Source organism: Trichechus manatus, unplaced genomic scaffold, assembly GCF_000243295.1.
Source record: "Trichechus manatus latirostris isolate Lorelei unplaced genomic scaffold, TriManLat1.0 scaffold00004, whole genome shotgun sequence".
In the NCBI taxonomy this organism is placed as follows: domain Eukaryota; kingdom Metazoa; phylum Chordata; class Mammalia; order Sirenia; family Trichechidae; genus Trichechus; species Trichechus manatus.
The window spans coordinates 9,436,898-9,458,638 of record NW_004443940.1 but is presented as its reverse complement, the minus strand read 5'-3'; the positions used below and the strand labels follow the sequence as shown (position 1 = coordinate 9,458,638).

The 21,741-nt window shown below is 48.4% G+C and overlaps 1 protein-coding gene across 1 annotated transcript in view; it reads right to left on the bottom strand.

Annotated features, from left to right (window-relative positions):
* RAB11FIP5 (RAB11 family interacting protein 5) overlaps nt 1-21,741 on the bottom strand; it is a 46,515-nt gene that overhangs the window by 10,275 nt on the left and 14,499 nt on the right. Inside the window, exons 2-3 of the mRNA XM_004369205.2 lie at nt 4,899-5,335; nt 4,083-4,782 (exon numbers count right to left, since the gene is read on the bottom strand). Of these exons, the coding sequence (XP_004369262.1) occupies nt 4,083-4,782; nt 4,899-5,335 (1,137 nt within the window). The remainder of the gene's footprint in view (nt 1-4,082; nt 4,783-4,898; nt 5,336-21,741) is intronic.

Sequence of the window (21,741 nt, the reverse complement as noted above, 5' to 3'; positions counted from 1 at the left end):
AAATGTGTCCAGGAGACTAGACACATCCCCTCCCTCCCATCATCTGGGCACATTAAGGTAACGGAGAAGAGCCTTGTAAACTGTAAGTAAGGAAACTATATGATTTATCTTCCAAATCAAAACACTTTTAATATAGTGAAAGAAAGGAAAAAAAACCCCAAACCCACTGCCGTCGAGCCAACTCTGACTTATAGTGACCCTACAGGACAGAGCAGAACTGCCCCATAGGGTTTCCAAGGTTGTAAATCTTTACTGAAGCAGACTGCCACATTGTTCTCCTGTGGAGTGGCTGGTGGGTTCCAACCACCACCCTTCTGGTTAGCAGCTGAGCCCTTCACCACTACACCAGCAGGAACAGGGCACTATTAATTATGCCAAGAAAACAAGCGTAATGATGTACGGCCACACTAGCTAGAAGTCACTGGGCACACATACAGTTAGTCATGTATACCTCTACGACATGCAGTCCGAGACTCTGAGCTAGTCCAGAAGCCACAGAACATTCCAGGCTCATGGGGGACCCTGGTGCCCACTCACACCTGGTGAGAGACGGGGGAGGTGCAGAGATTGCTAAAGGCCACCATGATGATACACTTGCCTCCATGTTGTACCATACTTACCTAAATTAGAAAAAAAAACTGTATCAACATTTGATTCCCTACTACAGTACGAAGTGCTATGGTTACTGTGAGGGGGATGGAGAGGGTGGGGAGCACAAGGATGGCCTGCCCTCAGGAAGCTTATGTCCTAAAGGGCTTAGAAAGGAAGAGACATAGCTTTGGCATTGGCAGGTTTAGCACGCGTGGTCTTGACCGTCCTGTCACACAGTAAGCAGCTGGTACCTGTGCTGCAGTCCGGCGGGAACGGCTCACTGTGGGGCTGGGAAGCAGGGAGGAGTCCCTGTGGGCCGGGGTGGGTGGGTGGGGCCTGAGTTTCAAGCACCCCTCCCCCACACACATACACACAATGGGAGGGGCCTAGTGCAACAGGGCTACGGGACATGGCAGATGAGGGACAGTTCAGGAGGTAGACGAGGGCCACCTTCTCAGCCCTTCACACTCTTGTTCCTTCTCTTCCAGTCACTGCATTCCCCAGCAGCAGTGGCCATTTTTCTGGACACTGTATTCAACTCGAGCAGCCCTGGTGGTGCAGTGGTTAAAATGCTCAGCTGCTAACCGAAAGGTCAGTAGTTCAAACTCATCAGCCACTCCATGGGAGAAAGATGTGACAGTCTGCTTCTGTAAAGATTTACAGCCTTGGAAACCCTATGACTCGATGGTAGTGGGTTTGGTTTTTTTTTTTTTTGGACACTTAGCACGTGCTGCTTCCCGCCTCTCTGTGGGGCATCAGTGCCACATGGGAGCACTAGAGGGTGCTGCTGCCCTTCCTAGTGTGAATACTGGCACTCTCCAATCCCAGCCCCAGGGCAGAGGCACCTCTAATCTCCCGACCTGTGAACAGACTCCCCATGCCACAGCAGGGGACTCTGTAGCTACATTCAGTCACTCCAGTTCTGCTGTCTAACCTACAGCTTCCTGCCATGAGCTAGCTCACCTCATTCTCCCTCAAAAGCCCTCAGCAAGCTTTCTCGGTGAGCCCCAGAAGTCCTTCCTTTTGGCCAGTGTTCCCCTCCCTCCAAGGCACACAGGGTCAGGGTGATGCTGAGGGGCTCAATGTCCAGGTTTCCGTCTCTCCAGGCAAGGCCACTTTACCCAAAGAACGGCCCCTCCCGGCCCTATCTGGACGCGCGGCCCCAGAGCCTGCACTGCAGCCACTGCCTGCAAGTGGGCACCGGCGAAGGCAGGGCTGCCTGGGGACCCTCCAACCTGCTGAGGACAAAGCTCAGAATTCAAGAATAAGCAGGACAGAAACCTCAGCTTCTCTATGCCCATCAATGACCCAAATTCTCTTGACTCTGAAAGGATGTTAGGAAACATGGAGAAACAAGAAGGAAAACGGAGACTAAGTATCCCAGGAGCAACCCCAACTCCACCATCACTCAGCATCACAGCTTCCAGAGGTCTAAGCCCAAAGTCTGGGTTCTCGCCTACAAATGACCTCACAAAAAGATGTACCCCAGCATCTGCCCTGCCCCCAAAAAGGCCCAGAGATATCCCACAGGCAGTAGCACTGAGCCCAGAGCCTGTGGCCCCTCTCACCCAGCTCCTCCCAGAAATGTCCCTGTCCAGGCTCTCCTACCACCTCCTCCCACCCCACCCCGTCCAAACATCTCTCAGAGTTGTCCCAGGGTCACCAAGTCTCAGCCTGGGCATCCAAAAAGTCCTATCTCCTCCTAGTCTTCCTCAGTCTTCCTGTGGGCTTTGGTGAGTGGGGGCTGGGCAGTAGGGACAGAAGCTGCTGTACTTACTAGGCAAGGGAGGCAAGGGGGACATCACCCAGAGACTGACCCACCCTACCCCCTCATCTATGAGGCTGTGAGGAGGGCTGCCAGACAGTGCAGGAGGGCCCATCCCTAGAAAGGTCCTTCATTTCTCTCTCCACTTCTCTTAGCAGACTCAGAATTTCAGAAAGAGAGAAAAGCCAGGACTTCAGGATTCCTTTCCCCTCTGCTGGGGACTACGTTTAGGGGTCATCCCTCTGTCCCTGCCACCTTTCTCTCGACCCCTCACCACTGTGCCCAGCCTTCCCACCCCACCTCCTGCCCATACATACATGGAGGTGGGAGGGGTGGGCTTGCTGGGAGAACAGAAACAGCTGCCCCTACCACACTGGCTGGGGTTGTCGAAGACACTGCCTGGGTTGCTCCCAGGCCCTTGGAAGGAAGTCATGTGCTACTGTGGCCTACCCTAGGCCCCACCAGATAATGCAGCAGCCTCTACTGGCTCAGAATTAGGAGGAGGCAAAGAGGCCAGGGTGGGGGCCAGGGGATCTGCCAGGGCCTGAGCTCAAGGACTCGAGATCCCTCCTAGGTGGGACTCGGCACATTCGAGACACACCAGCCATCATCAGCACTTTCAGCAGTGCCGCACCCCAAGACCAAGAGACATCAGAAAGGGCCAGAGCCCCAAGGGTCTCCAAGGACACTGGGTAGGTTACAGATTTCAGGGGAGCTGCCCACAGCCTCTTGCCAGGCCAGGGGAGCCACTGGGGGTGAATGTATCGGGAGAAATGGGCAAGGGCATTGTCTTAGTTATCTAGTGCTGCTATAACAGAAATACCACAAATGGGTGGCTTTAACAAACAGAAATTTATTTTTTCACAGTTTAGGAGGCTAGAAGTCCAAATTCAAGGGGCTGGCTCTAGGGGAAAGCTTTCCCTCTCTGTTGGCTATGGAAGAAGGTCATTTCTTTGAGTTTCTGCTCCAGGGCAACCTTCATGTGGCTTAGCATCTCTCTTCCCCCATTTCTCCTTGCTAGCTTGCGTTTAACCTCTTTTATTATCTCAAAAGTGACTGACTCAAAATACAACTTACACTTATCCTGCCTCATTAACATAACAAAGACAAGCCATGCCCAAATGGGATTATAACCACAGGCATAGCTGTTAGGATTTACAACACATATTTTAGGGGGACACAATTCAATCCATAGCAGGCATCAATCAATCACTTGACTCCCATTTCTCACAGGGAAGAGACCACAAGCCAGCTGGAGCAGCTGGAGGGAGTGGGGAGTAGTCTATTTTCAGAGAGGTAGGGAGAAGTCTGAGGGTACAGTCCCCAAACTCCTCCTCTCCATCTGCAAAGGTTTCCTTACCTTGAGGCCAGAAGGCAGGAAGTGCAGGCCAGGAAACAATCCACACAAACGGCCTCTCTCTGCTTCCCCTGTGCCTCCCCCTCCTCAGGGGGTAAGTGTGCCAACTCATGCAGTAGGGCACGCTGCCCCCCAACCCACGACGACCCTCAGAGCACCGGGCCCTTGCAACTCACCTGTGTCCATGTGCAGAAAACGAGCCTGGGCTTAGAAGGACAGGGTGCACTGTTAACCATGCAAAGCCAGAGCCCCAGCAGCCTGCCCAAGGGCCATATCAGTTGCATCCTCCCTGCCCCAGGGTCCAGGCCAATGGCTGCAAACACCCAGGTATCCTCCCCAAAGAGGAAGCTGGCCTTGCCAAGGACGTACCTGGGTTTCTGAGTTGCCTCTTTGGCCTCTCTCAAGCCAAACCAGCTACTCTTGGCCTTTTCCTCCCCGCTGGAAGAATGGTGTGGGGAGGCCCCCAGGGTGGGACCACCCTTCTCCCCCAGCGAGCTACGTCGCCCCAATTCGCTCCGGCTCAGGCCCGGGTGGTGATGGTGGAAGAGGCCCATACGGGGCTTCCGCTCCTCCTTCCGGCCTCCCTCCTTCTCTGCCATGGCCTCAGAGGAGGCTACCATGGGTGTGGTGACTTGGACTGGCTTCCCCTCTGAAAGCTGGGCCCTCTCCTCCTCTCCAGAGCGGCCGGCCCCAACAGCCAGCACTTTGGGCTGTGTGCTCAGCTCCTCCTGTCCAGGCACTGCCTCCGAGCTGCTGGCGCTGCGGCTGACTCTGCCCCAGGAGTCATCTACCAACCGAGGCCCCTCCTCAGAGGGCCGGGAAGAGACACTGTGCAGGGAGCTAGAGAGTGGGAAGGGGCCCGAGATGGAGCTGCGGTGCCGCAGGGGCTCTGGGGGCTCCTCGTTGTAAATGTGGCTCCCATTGACACAGAGAGAAGAGCGGGAAGCAGTGTCGAGGTGGCCCTGAAGGTCAAGGAGGGCTCGGGGAGGAGCTGCTCGCATCTGGCTGGCCTCGTCACTGTAGGTCCTTTTGTGGGTGAACAACTTGGGGGACTGTGCAGAGTCCCTGCCTGAAAAGGAAACAGATGGAGTTAGCCCACGGGAATAGGAACCCCGTGTCCGCACCTCAGGCCTGCTCACTGCCAGCCCCCCTCTGCCCTCCCTGGGGTGCCCAGCCCCGGCTCACCCCCTTCAGTGGACAGCCAGCTGGTGCGGCTGGGCGAGCGGGTGAGGAGCTCAGCGCCAGGCCCCTGGTAGGCCAGGCTCCCGCTGGCAGAAGACAGGGTGCTGTCCGAGCCCAGCGAAGTGTTGGACTGGGTCAGGGACGACTTGCGCAGCTTGTTACGGAGGAAGAAGCCCTTGGCTTTGCCCATTCTGCCCAGGCTGCCCAGCTCAGGATCCTCCAGGGCACTGCTTGGGAGGATGGCAGAGGCGGATTCCAGGTCAAACTTCTTCTTGCCCTTCATCTTGTCCTTGATCTTGCTGAAGGGGGACCGCGGCTTGTCCTTCATGGACAGGTCAAACATGCTGGCACTCAGGTTGTTGCGCGTGAACTGGATGGTAACTTGGATCTCCCCACGTTCTTTCTCCTTCTTGCCGGCCTTGGAGTGCAGCTTGTACCACCTGTGAGAACAAAGGGGGCAGGCAGAGCTCTGGTTACTGGTTCAGTATCACGGAGTTCCTCTTTGCTTTGGAGGCCACTGACAGCCTCTCCCCACAGGCCCCTGCTCTGATCCACAGACCCTGGCCCCCAGGCCACGGATATAGCTGAGAAATTATCTGAAACTTTTCCATGATGGAGCAGCCACATCCTGAGTAGGGGAAGCTCTTGGGTGCCACTCACACACACACCCAGCAGGGAGGGCAGTGGTCAGCAACCCTCTGCTGGAGCACAGAGATATCCCCCTCTGCCCCTGTCTCTCCCATACACACATCCTGAAACGCTGAGGCCCAGGGGGACAAGGTGGGGAGACACCCACACATCTCCAGGACCCTGGTGCAGACAGACCTACCCACATTTTTCCCTATTTATGTCACCTCTGGCCACTCCCAGACAAAGCTCTGCTCGGAGCCACCAATGAGCCCAAAAAAGAACAGCTCACCCAGAGGCCCAGGGCCAGGAACACTAGTGCACCAGTACGCACGCACCCCTCACCCACACACTGACTCACCAGGCCCTGCCAGGAACACCTCTGCAGGAAGGAGGAGCCAACAAGAATGGCCTAAAGAGACCTGAAACAGGGAAGAGGAAAGAGCACTCACATTTGTTGAGCACTTACTTTGTGCTACAACCAGTGCTACAGTTCTCACCTCAATTCCATTTGTATTTCACAACAAGCCTATAAGGCAAGAGACACTATCTCTTCTACAGATCAGAAAGTTGAGGCTCAGAGATAAAATAATTCATCTAAGACAAGCAATCAGTAAAAGGAAGAGAGGATATACAGTCCAGGTTTTCTTTACTCCAAAGACCATGTTCTTCCCACTACACACTTCCCAGACAGACACAGGGAAAGAGTCTCTAAAACACAGTGTAATAGGATGGTCCACGGCACAGGGTGGGTGTAGTCTACCCTTTAGAGGAGGGGGCTGTGCACTTGGGTTTGGGGGAAGAGGGAGAGTCAGGAAGAGCTCTTCCTTCCTCTGCTTCCCAAATCCCTTCCCCAACTCCACTCAGACTCCTAGAAGGCCTGAGATGGGCTGGCCAATCTGATTCTGACTAGACAGCTACATCATACAGCATCCCTGTGTGGGGCAGTAAGACACCCATGTAGACTCTCCCTCCAACTCTGTTTAGCCAGGCCATAACCCTCCCCATCTCCTACAGATGTGAGGAGAGAGGTTCCTCAGAGAAAATAAACCAGAAACACACTGCACTTAGGACACTGAGCCTAAATGATGAGGTCAAGTGCAGGGCTACACACAGATAAATAACTGAAAGTTAGCCACCTTTTCACACCAGCACCCAGAACACATAACCTCTCTGGCATATAAGAGCTGAAATAAAACATTCGAAGGAAGTATTAGAAGATAAAGTGAAGGAAATTTCCAAGAAAGTAGAAGGTGAGGCAATTAGAGGTCAACCCAAGAGGTTCACCAACCAAATAACTAGAGAGTCAAATAACTGGAGAGTCAAAAAAAAGAGAAAGGAACATGGAAAGGAAGAAACTATGAAAGAAATAAAACAAGAAAGTTTTCCTAAACTGAAGGACATCAGCACCAGTGCAAAGGTGGCCACAAGTATCCAGCACAATGAATGAAGAAAGACCCATGCTGAGATATCACCGTGAGGTTTCAGAGCACCAGGGATAAAGCTGTTGTTAGGCGTCGTCAAGTCGGTTTCAACTCATAGCGACCCTGTGTACAACAGAAGAGACACGGCCTGGTCCCAAGCCGTCCTCACATTCATTGCTATGTTTGAAGCCATTGTTTCAGCCACTGTGTCAATCCCTCTCCTTGAGGGTCTTCCTCTTTTTCACTGACCCTCTACCTTACCAAGCATGATGTCCTTCTCCAGGGACTGATCCTTCCTGGTAACATGCCCAAAGTATGTGAGACAAAGTCTCCCCATTCTCACTTCTAAGGAGTATTCTGGCTGTACTTCTTCCAAGACAGATTTGTTCGTTCTTTTGGCAGTGCATGGTATATTCAGTATTCTTCGCCAACACCATAATTCAAAGGCAACAATTCTTCTTAGGTCTTCCTTATTCATTGTCCAGTTTTCCTGCATGTGAGGCGACTGAAAAAGACTATGGCTTAAGTCAGGTGCGCCTTAGTCCTCAAAGTGAGATCTTTGCTTTTCAACACTTTAAAGAGGTCTTTTGCAGCATATCTGCCCAATGCAATATATCGTTTGATTTCTTGACTGCTGCTTCCATGGGCGTTAATTGTGGATCCAACTAAAATGCAATTTTTGACAACTTCAATATTTTCTCTATCATGTTTCTTATTGGTCCAGTTGTGAGGATTTTTGTTTTCTTTATGTTGAGGTGTAATCCACACGGAAGGCTGTAGTCTTTGATCTTTATCAGCAAGCAAGGTTGTGTCATCTGCATACTGCAGGTTGTTAATGAGTCTTCTTCCAATCCTGATGCCACGTTCTTCTTCACACAGTCCAAATTCTTGGATTATTTGCTCAGCATACAGATTGAATAAGTACGGTGAAAGGATACAATCCTGACGCATACCTTTCATGATTTTTAACCACACTATATCTTCTTGTTCTGTTTGAACGACTGCCTCTTGGTCTATGCACAGGTTCTGCATGAGCACAATTAAGTGTTCAGCAATTCCCATTCTTCACAATGTCATCCATAATTTGTTATCATCCACACAGTCGAATGCCTCTGCACAGTCAATAAAACACAGGTAAACATCTTTCTGGTATTCTCTGCTTTCAGCCAAGATATCTGACATCAGCAATGATATCCCTGGTTCTACACTGTCTTAGTCATCTAGTGCTGCTATAACAGAAACACCATAAGTGAATGGCTTTAACAAAGAGAAATTTATTCTCTCATAGTCTAATAGGTTAGAAGTCCAAATTCAGGGCACCAGCTCCAGAAGAAGGCTTTCTCTCTGTGTCGGCTCTGGGGGAAGGTCCTTGTCATCAGTCTTCTCTTGGTCTAGGAGCTTCTGCATGCAGAACTCCAGGTCCAAAGGACGCGCTCTGCTCCTGGCACTGCTTTCTTGGTGGTATGAGGTTCCCGTGTCTCTCTGCTCGTTTCTCTTTTATATCTCAAAAGAGATTGGCTTAAGACACAATCTAATCTTGTAGATTGACTCCCGCCTCATTAACATAACTTCCATTAATCCCATCTCATTAACATCATAGAGATAGGATTTACAACACATAGGAAAATCACTTCAGATGACAAAATGGTGGACAATCACACAAAACTGGGAATCATGGCCTAGCCAAACTGACACACATATTTTTGCGGGATATAATTCAATCTGTGACACATGTCCTCTTCTGAATTCGTCTCGAATTTATGGCAGTTCCCTGTTGATGTACTGCTGCAACAATTTTTTAATTACCTTGAGCAAAATTTTACTTGCATGTGATATTAATGATATTGTTCAATAATTTCCACATTCTGTTGGATCACCTTTCTTTGGAATGGGCACAAATAAGGATCTCTTTCAGTCGGTTAGCCAGGTAGCTATCAATTCCTAGAGCCTTGTTTTTTGCCAATGCCTTCAGTGCAGCTTGGATTTCTTCCTTCAATACCGTAGATTCTTGATCATATGCTACCTCCTGAAATGGCTGAATGTCGACCAATTCTTTTCGGTACAGTGACTCTGTGTATTCCTTCCATCATCTTTGGATGCTTTCTGCGTCATTCAATATTTTGCCCATAGAATCCTTTAATACTGAAACTTGAGGCTTGAATTTTTTTCTTCAGTTCTTTCAGATTGAGAAATGCCAAGCATGTTCTTCCCTTTTGGTTTTCTAACTCCAGGATTTTGCACATTTCATTATAATACTTTACTCTGTCTTCTCAAGCTGCCCTTTGAAATCTTCTGTTCAGCTCTTTCATGTCATCATTTCTTCCCTTCCTTTTAGCTACTCTACATTCAAGAGCAAGTTTCAGAGTCTCTTCTGACATCCATTTTGGTCTTTTCTTTCTTTCCTGTCTTTTTAGTGACCTTTTGCTTTCTTCATGTATGATGTCCTTGATGTCATCCCACAACTTGTCTGGTCTTTGGTCGTTAGTGTTCAATGCATCAAATATATTTTTGAAATGGTCTCTAAATTTAGGTGGGATATACTTGAGGTCATATTTTGGTTCTCGTGGACTTGTTTTAATTTTCTTCAGCTTCAACCTAAAATTCCGTATGAGCAACTGATAGTCTGTTCCGCGGTCGGCCTCTGGCCTTGTTCTGACTGATGATACTGAGCTTTTCTATCCTCTCTTTCCACAGATGTAGTCAATTTGATTCCAGTGTTTTCCATCTAGTGATAAACAGGCAATCCTAAATGCTTCCAAAGAGGGAAAAGAGATTCACACAGTCAAGAATAAGAATAGTACTGGAGTTTTCATTAGCAACACTGGGCACCACATGGAGGGAAAACTTTCCAGCCTAGAATTCTAGACCTAGCCAATCAAGGATGAAGATAGAATAAAGCCATTTTCAGACATGTACACTCTCAAAAAATTATCTTTCATGTATCCTTCCTCAGAGGTTACCAGAAGCTATGCTCTACTAAAAAAAAGAGAGTAACCAAGACTGAGAAAAACTGGTCACAGGAAGCCAGACACAAGGGAATTCCCCAGACGACAGCTCTGCAATGCCAATGGGTGCAGGATAATAAGGGCTCTAGGAGAAAGTTTTCAGAAACAAATAAAATTGATAAATTATTGATTTATTTTGATCTTGAGGAAAACAGTGTTGAAAGTCTACTGGAGAATAGAAAGAACTAGAGATGACTACAAAGAAAACTGAGCAGGCGTAAAAGTGAGGCAACTATCGTCTCCAGGAAAAACAAAAATAATTGTATAGGAAAGAAAACAATTCTAGTCTACCATTAGGCTAAGCAACGACCAATATTTACCTATATAGAGTGAAAACCCACTTAGCCTGAAATTATAATGTAACTTCATTGGAAAGATAGAAGAAGGAGGAACAGAAGGACTTTGTAAGAGGTAAATCTTCATTTTCCGTAAGTCAAGAGATAAATTCTAAATTTGATATATTAAGAAATATACATCATCTCTGTAAGTAAGCCACACATAAGAAATAATGGCTTAGTCTTACAGCTCAACGACAAAAAGACAAACAATCCAATTTAAAAATGGGCAAAGGATTTGAATAGACATTTCTACAAAAAAGATATACAAATGGCCAATACCAGTAAACTAGTTGCCATGAGATTGATTCTGACTCATGACGACCCCATGTGTGTCAGAGCAGCACTGTGCTCCACAGGGTTTTTAATGGCTGACTTCAGAAGATCACCAGTGCTTTCTCTTGAAGCACCTCTGGCTGGCCTCAAACCACAAGAACCTTTTGGTTAGCACGGTCATTAACTGAGAGCTTTAACTTTAACCAGCATGTTAACCATGTTAACTAACAGTTTACACCACTCAGGGACAATAAGCACAAGAAAAGACACTCGACATCATTAGTCATTAGGGAAATGCAAATCAAAACCACAGTGAGATGACACTTCACACCCACTAGGATGGCTACTGTCGAGGATGTGAAGAAAATGGAACCTTGCTGCATTAATGGTGGGAATGTAAAATGGTGCAACCACTGTGGAAAACAGTTTGGCCATTCCTCATAAAGTTAAATGTAGAATTACAATACGACTCACTAATTCCATTTCTAGGTACACACCCAAAAGAACTGAAAGCAGAGACTTAAACAGATACTCGTACACCAATGTTCACTGCAGCACTATTCACAATAGCCATAAGGCGGAAACAACCCAAACATCCATCAACAGATGAACAGATAAACAAAATGTGGTACATCCATACAACAGAATATTATTCAGCCATAAAGGGAAATGAAGTTCTGATACATGATATGACATGAATAAACCTTGAAAACATTATACTGGGTGAAATAAGCCACACACAAAAGAACAAATATTGTATGATCCCACTTGTAAGAAATAACGAGAACAGGCAAATGCATAGAGACAAAAGTTTATTAGTGGTTACCAGAGGTGGAGGGGACGGGGAAATGGGAATAATAGTGATGGCTGTACAACATGGTGAATGTAATTAATGTCACTGAATTGTACACTTAAAAATAATTAAAATGGCAAATTTTTTGCAATATATATTTTACTACAATTTTTTTTTAAAAAAGGAAATAATGGCTTATTACTTGGAAATATGGAGTAAATACCAGAAGGAATATCTAAGTGAGTTGAGAGTGGCTGCCTGAGAAGCAGGACAGGGGCTGAGGAGGTGATGGCTTTTGTTTTTAAGTCTTAGGCTTAAAGCTAATGTGTATGACTGGTAAACACCTAAGCAACACCACCTCCCCTGGTCCTCACAGAGGTATTACTACAGGCAGAGGAGGAAGCTCAGTGAGCTTAAGTCATATGCCCAAAACCACATAGGAAGTTAATCACAAGCTGGGCTCATGCCCATATTTTCTGTCTCTGGTCTTATATTCTCCCAAGCCCTTTCAACTCCTCTTGCCCCACAAGTTTTTTGTTTTTGCTGTTGTTTTTCCCATCTCTCTGCTCTTCTTCCATTCTGTACCAGACCAGGGAGGCCAACCCATCCTGTAGAAAAGATGGTGAGAGTAGGCTTCCTGGGGACCCACATGGAAAGGTCCCTGATGTTGGGCAGGTCTGCTCTTTAAGGCCCACAATGAATCCTGAGGTTCTGAATTAGAAAAGGCAGGAAGCGGGTGGGAGAGTCTCTCTGCTGGGGAACTAGAAATTGAAGAATGAGGAGACTTTCCCTCCTTGCCTGGTAGAAATGGTCAGATTGGTCACTGGAGGGCTCCCAGCCTTGTGGTGCATACACACCACACACACAACATGCACACACACACATACATGCACTGCTGTGTGGTCATCTCCCACCTGGGATCCACCTACTGCCCAGTGCCAGCTCCCTGAGCCTCTGGTGGATGTAAGAAGATTGAGAGTAGGGGATCCTCTGTATGAAAAGTCCCTGAACATCCAAATGTCCAGAACTGAGCCGTTACACGGGCTTGCTGTAAAAAGAGGCTTGTTTAAAAAAAACGACTTTCCTGGGGCAACTCCAATTGCATCCCTTTGGAAGAGTCTATCATCATAACTAAACCCTTATGTGCTTCCTCCTTGGCTATGCACCCACCCCTTCCTTGGGGAGCCACTCGATGGCCTGAGCAGAGTGAGCCAGGGCTGTTGGTTGTCGCTCCCAAACCTGCAAGACTGCTCCCTCCAAAGGCCAGGTCAGGACAGACAGTGGCACAAGCAGAGAGGGCGAAGGGCCATGCTCAGAGGACGTATGCACCCACATCTACTCTATCCTAAGAAGTGGGGGCAGGAGGGAAAGTGAAGCAGATGGGAGGAGAAGTAGAATGAGAGGAGAACAGAACCCAGCAAGACACAGACTGAAGCGACTGTGTGTGTGAGGATGTTTATGGGCAAGAGGAGAAATTTAATAGAAAGACCATCCAGCTAGCATCAACACTCACACCCCTACTTTTCCAACCCAATGTCCACCCTGGGTCTGACCCTTTAACTCTTTAAAGCCCAAACCCTAGCCACTTTCCCCAAACCTGGACTAGGCCCCATTTAGCACAGGGAGATCCTGAGAGGTGAAGCAGAAGAGAAGCTTATGGACTCCAGCCCCAAACCAACCCAGCCTTAGCTGAGTGGCCGGAATCAGCAAGCTCAGACATCCTTTGCTGGGCACAAAGGTCAGAGGCCCTCAGCCCAGCTGGTCACATTCCACATCCCACTGCATCAGCAGTGGTCATCTCTGGGTGTAAGGCTCTTCCTACATTACATATGTTTGTCCTGTTTGAACTTTTTTTATAAGGAGCATGTATTACTGCTGTAATAGAAAAAAGAGACAAAGAAAGACTCCCATTCCTATCTTCCTCGGTTTCTTCAGCCACACAATGGGTGGTCTCCTCTCACTCCCACCCATCAGATGAAGGGAGTGCATCACTAGCCAAGGGTGAGGCTTGTGGCCTCTGCCCAAGGATCTTTGCCCCTCACTCCCGCCAGCTCCTTCCCCATGGGTCACTTCGCCTTCTGCTCAGCCCCAGGGGATTTGAGTTTCTCTCTGGATCTGCTTTTCAGGGTGGCCAGGAGGGAAAAGAAACAGCTTCCCTCGTTGTTTTCTGATACACCCCCAGTCCAGAGCAGAGTAAGGCTGAGAATGGCTGGGACCTGCCTCTGGACCCCCTGCCGCCATCGCCCATTTATCTCCCTGCCCATTTACCTCACTCCCTCTGCCAACGGCACAGGGCAGGATTGAACCAGGCCTGCCAGGCACCTCGGGTGCCCTGAGGACTCTCCCAGAACAGGCCTTCCTCCAGAGTGTGTGACACACACAGACTGAGAAGGTAAGGTCACACCCCTCCCTCCCACCTCCCACCCCCGGATGCTCCTGCTCCCTCCTGCGTGGTCCAGACAGCCCCCTAGACCTGCCAGGCACTGTAGCACACAGTCCACGGGAAGCTCGGATACCACGATCACCACCAACTGGATCTGACGACCCTACAGTGGAACAGATGGAGGCTTTCTCTGTACAGTGCTCACACACAGCAGACTAGAGAATAAACAGGCTCTGAGCATCTCATCCCTAGAGACTTCGGCTCCCTGGCATTTGTGCCACTTCCTCTAGTAAGCTCTCTCTGCAGCCACCAACCAGCCCAGTCCAATCCCTCCTCTTTCTGACCAAGCATATACACTCTGAACCCAACTCATGCTACGCCAGGCCTAGCAACACTGTTCCATAATCACCTGGTACTGTCATTTCCTGGGCATCTGCTGTCTCCCCAGCTGGACTGTGCTCCTGACAGATAGTTACTGCATATCCCCCAGGGCACACAGCTCCAAGTAAAGAAATAACACATGAAGACCCCGCAGAGATCACTCCCTTGCTCTCGCTCCCATTTCCCTGCGGCTCTGTCCACCCCTTCACTTCCGCTCTTTGCCTGGACAGCCAGAAGCAGCAAGGCAGGGTAGATGGGATGGGGCTCCGCACCCTGACATGTAGTGTGTGACCTTGGTAGGTGACCTCCCCAAACCTTCATCTAGTCAACCATGGAGTGGGGATAACAGCCCCCCCAAGGGTTGCTGAGAGGGTAATGAATGCAAAGTCTAGTCAATGTGCAGCCTGTCACTCTCCACAACGGTGAGCTCCCAGGAGTCATCTTGTTCTAGAATCCCTAACTCTCAGCATCGTGCCTGCCTTCAGGGGAATCTGCCGGCTCCTATAACAAATATCCACCTTTAATTCCCAGGCCTCCCTGCCCTGACCTCTGGTTTTGGAATTTCTGTCTCTCTCCCTGGAGGTCAGTTGGTAGCTTCCTTGTGCATGTGCTCTCTCTCTCTCTCTCTCTCTCTCTCTTATCTGAAGTCCTAGGAACTCTGAGGTCCAGCCTGAGGCCTGACATGTCACTGCCCATCTGTGACTCAGAACCAGCCAAAATTAACCTGGATTTGACCAAGGCCCCAATCTGCATCTAGGCTCACAAGATAGATCTTTTGACTTCAGAGCTCTACAGCTTTAGCACCCAAACCTGCAATGCATCAGTGCAGGACTTTTTTTTAATAGACTCATAACAAGACACCGTCCCAAACCTACTGAATTAGAAGATCCAGGCCTGGAAATCTTTATTTTTTAGTGGGAGGGGGGAAAAAACCCTTGTATGTGGCTGAATTCACCCAGATCACATGTGGAAACCACAGTAGAATTGTTCCTCATATACAGGAAAACAATTAACTTTTGTATATTAACCTTGTATCCTGTTATTTTGCTATAATCATTTATTAGTTCTAGGTTTTTTTGTCTTGTTTTGTTTTTAATTGATTCTTTGGGATTTTCTACATAGACAATCATACCATCTGCAAACAAAGACAGTTTTATTTCTTCCTCCCCAATGTGTATACCTTTTATTTCCTTTTCTTGTCTAATTGCACTAGATAGGACTTCCAGTATGATGCTGAATAGGAGTGGTGAGAACAGACATCCTTGACTTGTTCCCAATCTTAGGTGGCAGCATCTAATTTCTCACTATTAGGTATGATGTTAACTATAGGTTTTTTGTACATGTTCTTTTCTAAGCTAAGGAAATATCCCTCAATTTCTAGGTTGCTGAGAGTTTTTTTCATGAATAGGTATTGGATTCTGTCAAATACTTTTTGTGCATCTATTGATATGATCATATTTTTCTTCTTTAGCCTGTTGCTGTGATGAATTACACTAACTAATTTGTGAGTGATGAGCCAGCCTTGCATAGCTGGACTAAATCCCACTTGGTCAGGGTGTATAATTCTTTATACACATTGTTGCATTCAACAGTAGAATTATTCCTGCCTACTCTATATCACTTTGTGCATCAGAGACCAGCCTTCCCTCCACCTGCACTCATGCTCAGGGACACTCAAGTGGCACCCTGGGAGAAATCTGCAGCTCTCTCCTGCCCAGCTTAAGCTTGCCTTCCAAAGTCCCAAGGACCTACTTCTTCTGAGAGACATGACCCAAGAAATGTTCATCCCTCCCCCAAACCAGTTGCCTTTGAGTCGATTCTGACTCACGGCAACCAACCCTTTGTGTGCAGAGTAGAACTGTGCTCCAAAGGGTTTTCAAGGCTGTGAGTTTTCAAAAGCAGATCACCAGGTATTTCTTCCAAGGCACCTCTGGGTGGGTTGAAACCACTAACTTTTCAGCTAGTAGTCAAGCGCTTAACCATTTGCACCACCTAGGGACTCCATAGAGTTTTTTTTTGTTTGTTTTTTGTTTTTTCTTTCTTGTTGTAGTTTAAGTGAAAGTTTACAACTCAAGTGAGTCTCTCATACAAAAATTTATACATACATTGTTATGTGACCCTAATTGCTCTCCCTATACTGTGACAGCACACTCCTCCTTTCTAGCCCTGACTTCCTGTGTCCCTTCAACCAGCTCCTGACCCTCTCTGCCTTCTCATCTCACCTCTGGAGAGAAGCTGCCCATTTAGTCTCATGGGATCCATAGAGTTTTTAATGACTAATTTTTCAAAAGTAGATTGCCAGACCTTTCTTCTGAATTGCCTCCGGGTGGACTCAAACCTCCAAACTTTCAGTTAGCAGCTGAGCCTGTTCACTATTTGCACCACCCAGGGACTCCACCCCTCCCCTAGAAGGAGGTGGCTCTTTCATACATTCCTACCAGAAGAATACATACAAGGCAGAGGAGCAGGCATTATTAAGCACTTTCTATAAATAAATAGTGCTAAAATGAACAAGGCCTCCTTTCCCCGAAACCATTTCTGAAACAGTATTCTCACTGAGACAAGAGGAACGACAGTGACATTTGCCCCAAGACAAATATCCAGACACCCACCCAGTCCTCAAAGCCTGGATTCCTCTGTGGCACAACATGTAAATCACCAACCCGCTCATCTTTTAAGCACGCTGGTGGCACAGTGATTAAGCGCTCGGCTGTTAACCAAAAGGTCGGTGGTTCGAACATGACAGCCGCTCTGTGGGAGAAAGATGTGGCAGTCTGCTTCTGTAAAGATTACAGCCTTGGAAACCCTATGGGGCAGTTCTATTCTGTCCTATGGGGTTGCTATGAGTCAGAGTCGACTCGAAGACAATGGGTTGGTTGCACATCTTTCCTGCAGGCACTAAACTGCTCCACCTGCATCCATCCCACCTTGACTCTCCCACGTCTGGGGCACCTGAACTCAAGGCCCAGGCTGCATGTGCTCAGGAGACAAGGGTTTTGATTAAAATGATAATCATCTGGGACTTGACCCCCCGGTTCCTCTGCAGCCAAGAAATGTTAGGCACCATCAGGAAAGGAGCAGCAGAGACAATTCCTTACACCTGGCTTACACCTGAAGCGGTGTGCACAGCTAGGGATACTGGTCTTCAGGAGAGATATACATCAGTGCCTCTCAAACAGCAAAGTGCAAAACAAGCACCAGGGTCTTGTTAACAAGCAGATTCTGATTCAGTAAGTGTAGACGGGCCCTGAGGGTCTCCATGTCTAACCAGCTCCCAGAGCATGCCCATGCCATTGCTGGGCCAGAGCGAATCTTACTGAGTGCTGGCTGTGGGCCAGGCTCTGCACCTCTTTATTACCCACACAGTCCTGAGACTGGATCATTATTCCCATTTTGCAGGTGAGGAAACTAAGTTGCAGAGAAGTTCTGTAACTTGCCTAAGGTCACACGGCTAGTAAGTGATGGAGTCTAAGCCCATGTCCCTAACCTTTAAGGTTTAGCATCTCAGATAGCCAAACGCAAATACCCTGGGAGGTCAGAGGCAGGAAAAGACCAGGACACACATCACAGAGCCACAGAGATGGGGTGTGAAGACAAGAACCCCCTTCGAAGGGCTAGCATAATCCTAGGAGATGGAGCCCTGAGAGAACCGCCAGGTTTTGTCCTATCCCCAGCCTATTACAACCTTGTCAGGGTTAAGAACTGCTGGGAGGGTGAGCAATAGGAAAGCTCTTAACGGGCCTGCTCAGCTGCCATACCTCCCCCAAGCTCCACCTGACAAAGTTCAGCAGGCCCAGTTCGGACTTGGGACTCAGCCCTCAGCCACCCCACCCCCACCCCCAGGAGCAGAGGACAAACGTGGGATGGAAGGAGTGGGAGGGCTAGTTCCCTCACCTGTTACTAACGTATGACCCTAGTTACTCCTTCTAGTGGAGCCCCCAGAACCTCCCTACCCAGCTCGCCACTCATTTATGAGGAAACACAGCTGGGCTAACGGCTGTCACCCAGCATAACTGGAAAAGCCCAACACTCTGGGGAGCCAGCCTGGGGCAGATGTCAACCATGGTCATGCACATCCCAGAGTGACTCTGTCAGAGATTGGAGCTGGTGGGGGACCCCCTTTAACCTCATCCCCAATTCTTATCAGTCCAAAATTCAGCTTATGACCAAAATAATGGTGCCCCTTCCTGAGCTCCTGCCCATTAGTTATTTCAGACCCCAAACTCAGGAACCACCTTTTTCCCCTCCTCACAGCCACAGCCAAACTTAGAACTCCGTTAGATCTACCTGCAAATTTTACCCAAAATTCAACTCCTACACTCCAGACCACTACTATCTCCCTACTGAATCCCAGTCATCCATTCCCCAGCCAGCAAATATGTGCAATCAGAGCACATTACACACACACACAGAGAGAGAGAGAGAGAGAAAGAGAGAGAGAGAGTTCAAACCCTCCAGTGCTGCCCGTAAAACATAAACTCCTCAGCATGGCGGGAAGGACCCGTCTGTCAGGCCGTGGCTCCTACGGCTCTCTGCATCTCATTTCCCTCAAGCCACACAGGTCTTCCTGGTGTCCCTCAACCCACCAGGCTTGTTCCTACTTCGAGGCCACTGCACTTGCTTTTCCCTCTGCCTGATACATAGGCCCAGATCTTCAAACTGCGGTTCACTCACTCATTCACTCCAGTCAGGTCTCTTGTCCCCAACTACAACTGCCCCTTACTCTGTTTTATTTCTTCATCAGACAACACAACCTGACACTGTGTGTCCACGCATGTGTGTATGCACACGTATGTGTATGTGTGTATATATGTGTGTACATACACACGTCTCCCACACAGTAAAATGATACATGTATACAAGGTCTCCCCTATAAGCAAGTACTTTATTCTGTTCATCTCTGCATCCCCAGCACTTAAAATAGCAGACACTCAAATATTTGTTCAGTGAACTAACAAATTAATATAGAAATTAACTCGGGCACTTGGTTTGTCCCGGTCCACAACTGCTCTGTGGATGTTTCTATCATGACAAACGCACGGGTCTTACCCATTAGGCCAGGAGCTGCCAAAGTGCCAAGCAGGTCCTTCCCCGTCCACCATCCTCCTGAGGGCAGAGGCCACAAGTGTCAGGCTTAAAGAAGAGAGTTCCAAAATGGGACTGTCTTTAACCACCAGACTCTTCCTCAGGCCCCACCTCTGAACTGAGATTGTCATTAATTTCTCTGAGGGAGAACATGCCCAACCAGATCTGGGAAGTGCCCAACCTCCTGTCTGGAGGTATGGTGATCATCCCACTCTAGCCCATCACAGGCCTTCAAAGCCACTAACAGTATTACCACTGACAGCTACAACCACTCATTTAGCACTTACTAAACACTCCACAGAGCCCTGGTGGCGCAGTGGTTAAGAGCTGAGCTGCTAACCAAAAAGTCAGCAGTTTGAATCTATCAGCCACTCCTTGGAAACTCTGTGGGGCAGTTCTGCTCTGTCCTATAGGGTTGCTATGAGTCAGAATTGACTCGATGGCAATGTTTTTTTTTTTTTTTAAACACTCCACAATACAGCACTATATCTTGCTTAATCCTTCCTAACAACCCTGTGAGGCTGGTATGAGGGGCAGACTCTGAGAGTGAGTATGTAGAGTGGTTAAAATGTGGACTTTGGAGCCAGGCTGCCTGGATTTAAGTCCCAGCCTGTCCACTTACTAGCTGTGTGACCTTGGGCAGGTTACCTAAACTCTCTCAGCCTCGGCTTCCTCATCTACCTATAGAACGGAGGGTAACAGAAATCCTTCACTTCACAAGACCACTATGAGGATTAAGCGGATTATGCATGGAGCACTCAGCACAGGGTCTGGCCCAGGAAACACCACACAAATATCAGCTCTCATTGTTCTGCAGATGCAGACACAGAGGCACAGAGATGTTCACAAAGGGTTAGGTTACAAATTTATTTTTAGTAACCTAGAGAGACAGGGAGCCCTGGTGGCACAGTGGTTAAGAGCTCTGCTGCTAACCAAAAGGTCAGCAGTTTGAATCCACCAGCTTCTCCTTGGAAACCCTGTGGGGCAGTTCTACCCTGTCCTCTAGGGTTACTATCAGTTGGAATAGACTCAATGGCAATGGGGTTTTTGGTTAGGAGAGCCAGGATTTTAACTCAGGCTCCCTGGCTCCAGAGCCCGTGACCTTGATCATGTACTAGACGGCCTCCCTTCTGCAAGTACAACACACACCCTCCCTGGCCCCGAAGCCCCCTTTCCCTACCCAACCAAGGAATCCAGTCACCCCCCCTATTTCTTTAGAGCAGGGAGGTCTGTGTTAGATGAGAAGAAAATTCCATCTTTATCTTCACTAATCTCAAACTGAAACTTAGCATTTTCTTCAATTACAAATATATGCACCAAGAAAAATCAGATATTTGCATATCATATTTCAGCTGTTGCAGATGTCACAAAATTATGCTGATAGCTACCTTGAAACTGGTTAGATCACCACTAACCCACTGCTGTCGAGTCAATTCCGACTCATGGCGACCCCATGCGTTACAGAGTAGAACCGTGCTCCATAGGGTTTTCTTGGCTATAATCGTCACAGAGGCAGATTGCCAGGCTTTTCTTCCAAGGCATCACTGGATGGGTTCGAACTGCCAACCTTTTTGTTAACAGCCGAGAGCAAAATGTCTGCACCACCCAGAGACCTTAGATCACCACTGAATAGTATTATTTAATGCATTAATAAAGCATACATATTACCTGATTGATGTTTTCATGTATTGATAACTGTATTTCAACATCATCAGTGTCTTCTGTAACCAATATATTTAAAAATCTTACTCTGAGGAGGAGTCCATAGGCTTCACAGATACCCGAGGGGCCCATGGCACAGAAGGGGCTCCAGGCACCTGCTCTGGAATAGGGAGGGAATGAGTGACAGAAGGGCAGGTCTTCCCCTCCCCCAACACTTTCGGCCCTGGGCTAAGATGGCAGAGCAGACAGCAGGCACTGCTCCCCATTGCCCACTCAGGACCACAGGAACCCATTGCCATCGAGTCAATCCCAACTCATAGCGACCCTATCAGACACAGTAAAACTGCCCATAGGGTTTCCAAGGAGTGGCTGGTAGATTCAAACTGCCAGTCTTTTGGCTAGCAGCAGAATGCTTAACCCTGGCAAAGGTCAGGAAGCCAGCTGAAGGCCCTCAGCCTCCCCAGCGTCATGCCACAGTGCTCAGGCTGACCCTCAAATACCCTGCATGCCAACGAAGGTGACTCCAGAGAAACAAAAACAGCCGGCTGCACCTGCTAACTGGGGAGTGGCTGGCTCCAGGGCTTGTTTTCATCAAGCCCAGCATCACAGTCTCCAACCTCCCTGGGCTGGTCCTCACCTGAGTCTCACCTGCTAGGCCTGCAATCCACCATGTCTACAGCATCTCTCTTCTGGCTGTGGCCTTTCAGAAACAGATCACCAGGCCTTCTGAGGCACCTCTGGGTGGGTTCAAACTGTGAACCTTTCGGCTAGTAGTTGAGCACTTAACCATTGACACCACCCATATGACTCAGTCATAAAGAGAAATTAAGTCCTGAAAGATGCTACAACATGAACAAACCTTGAAAAAGTCATTC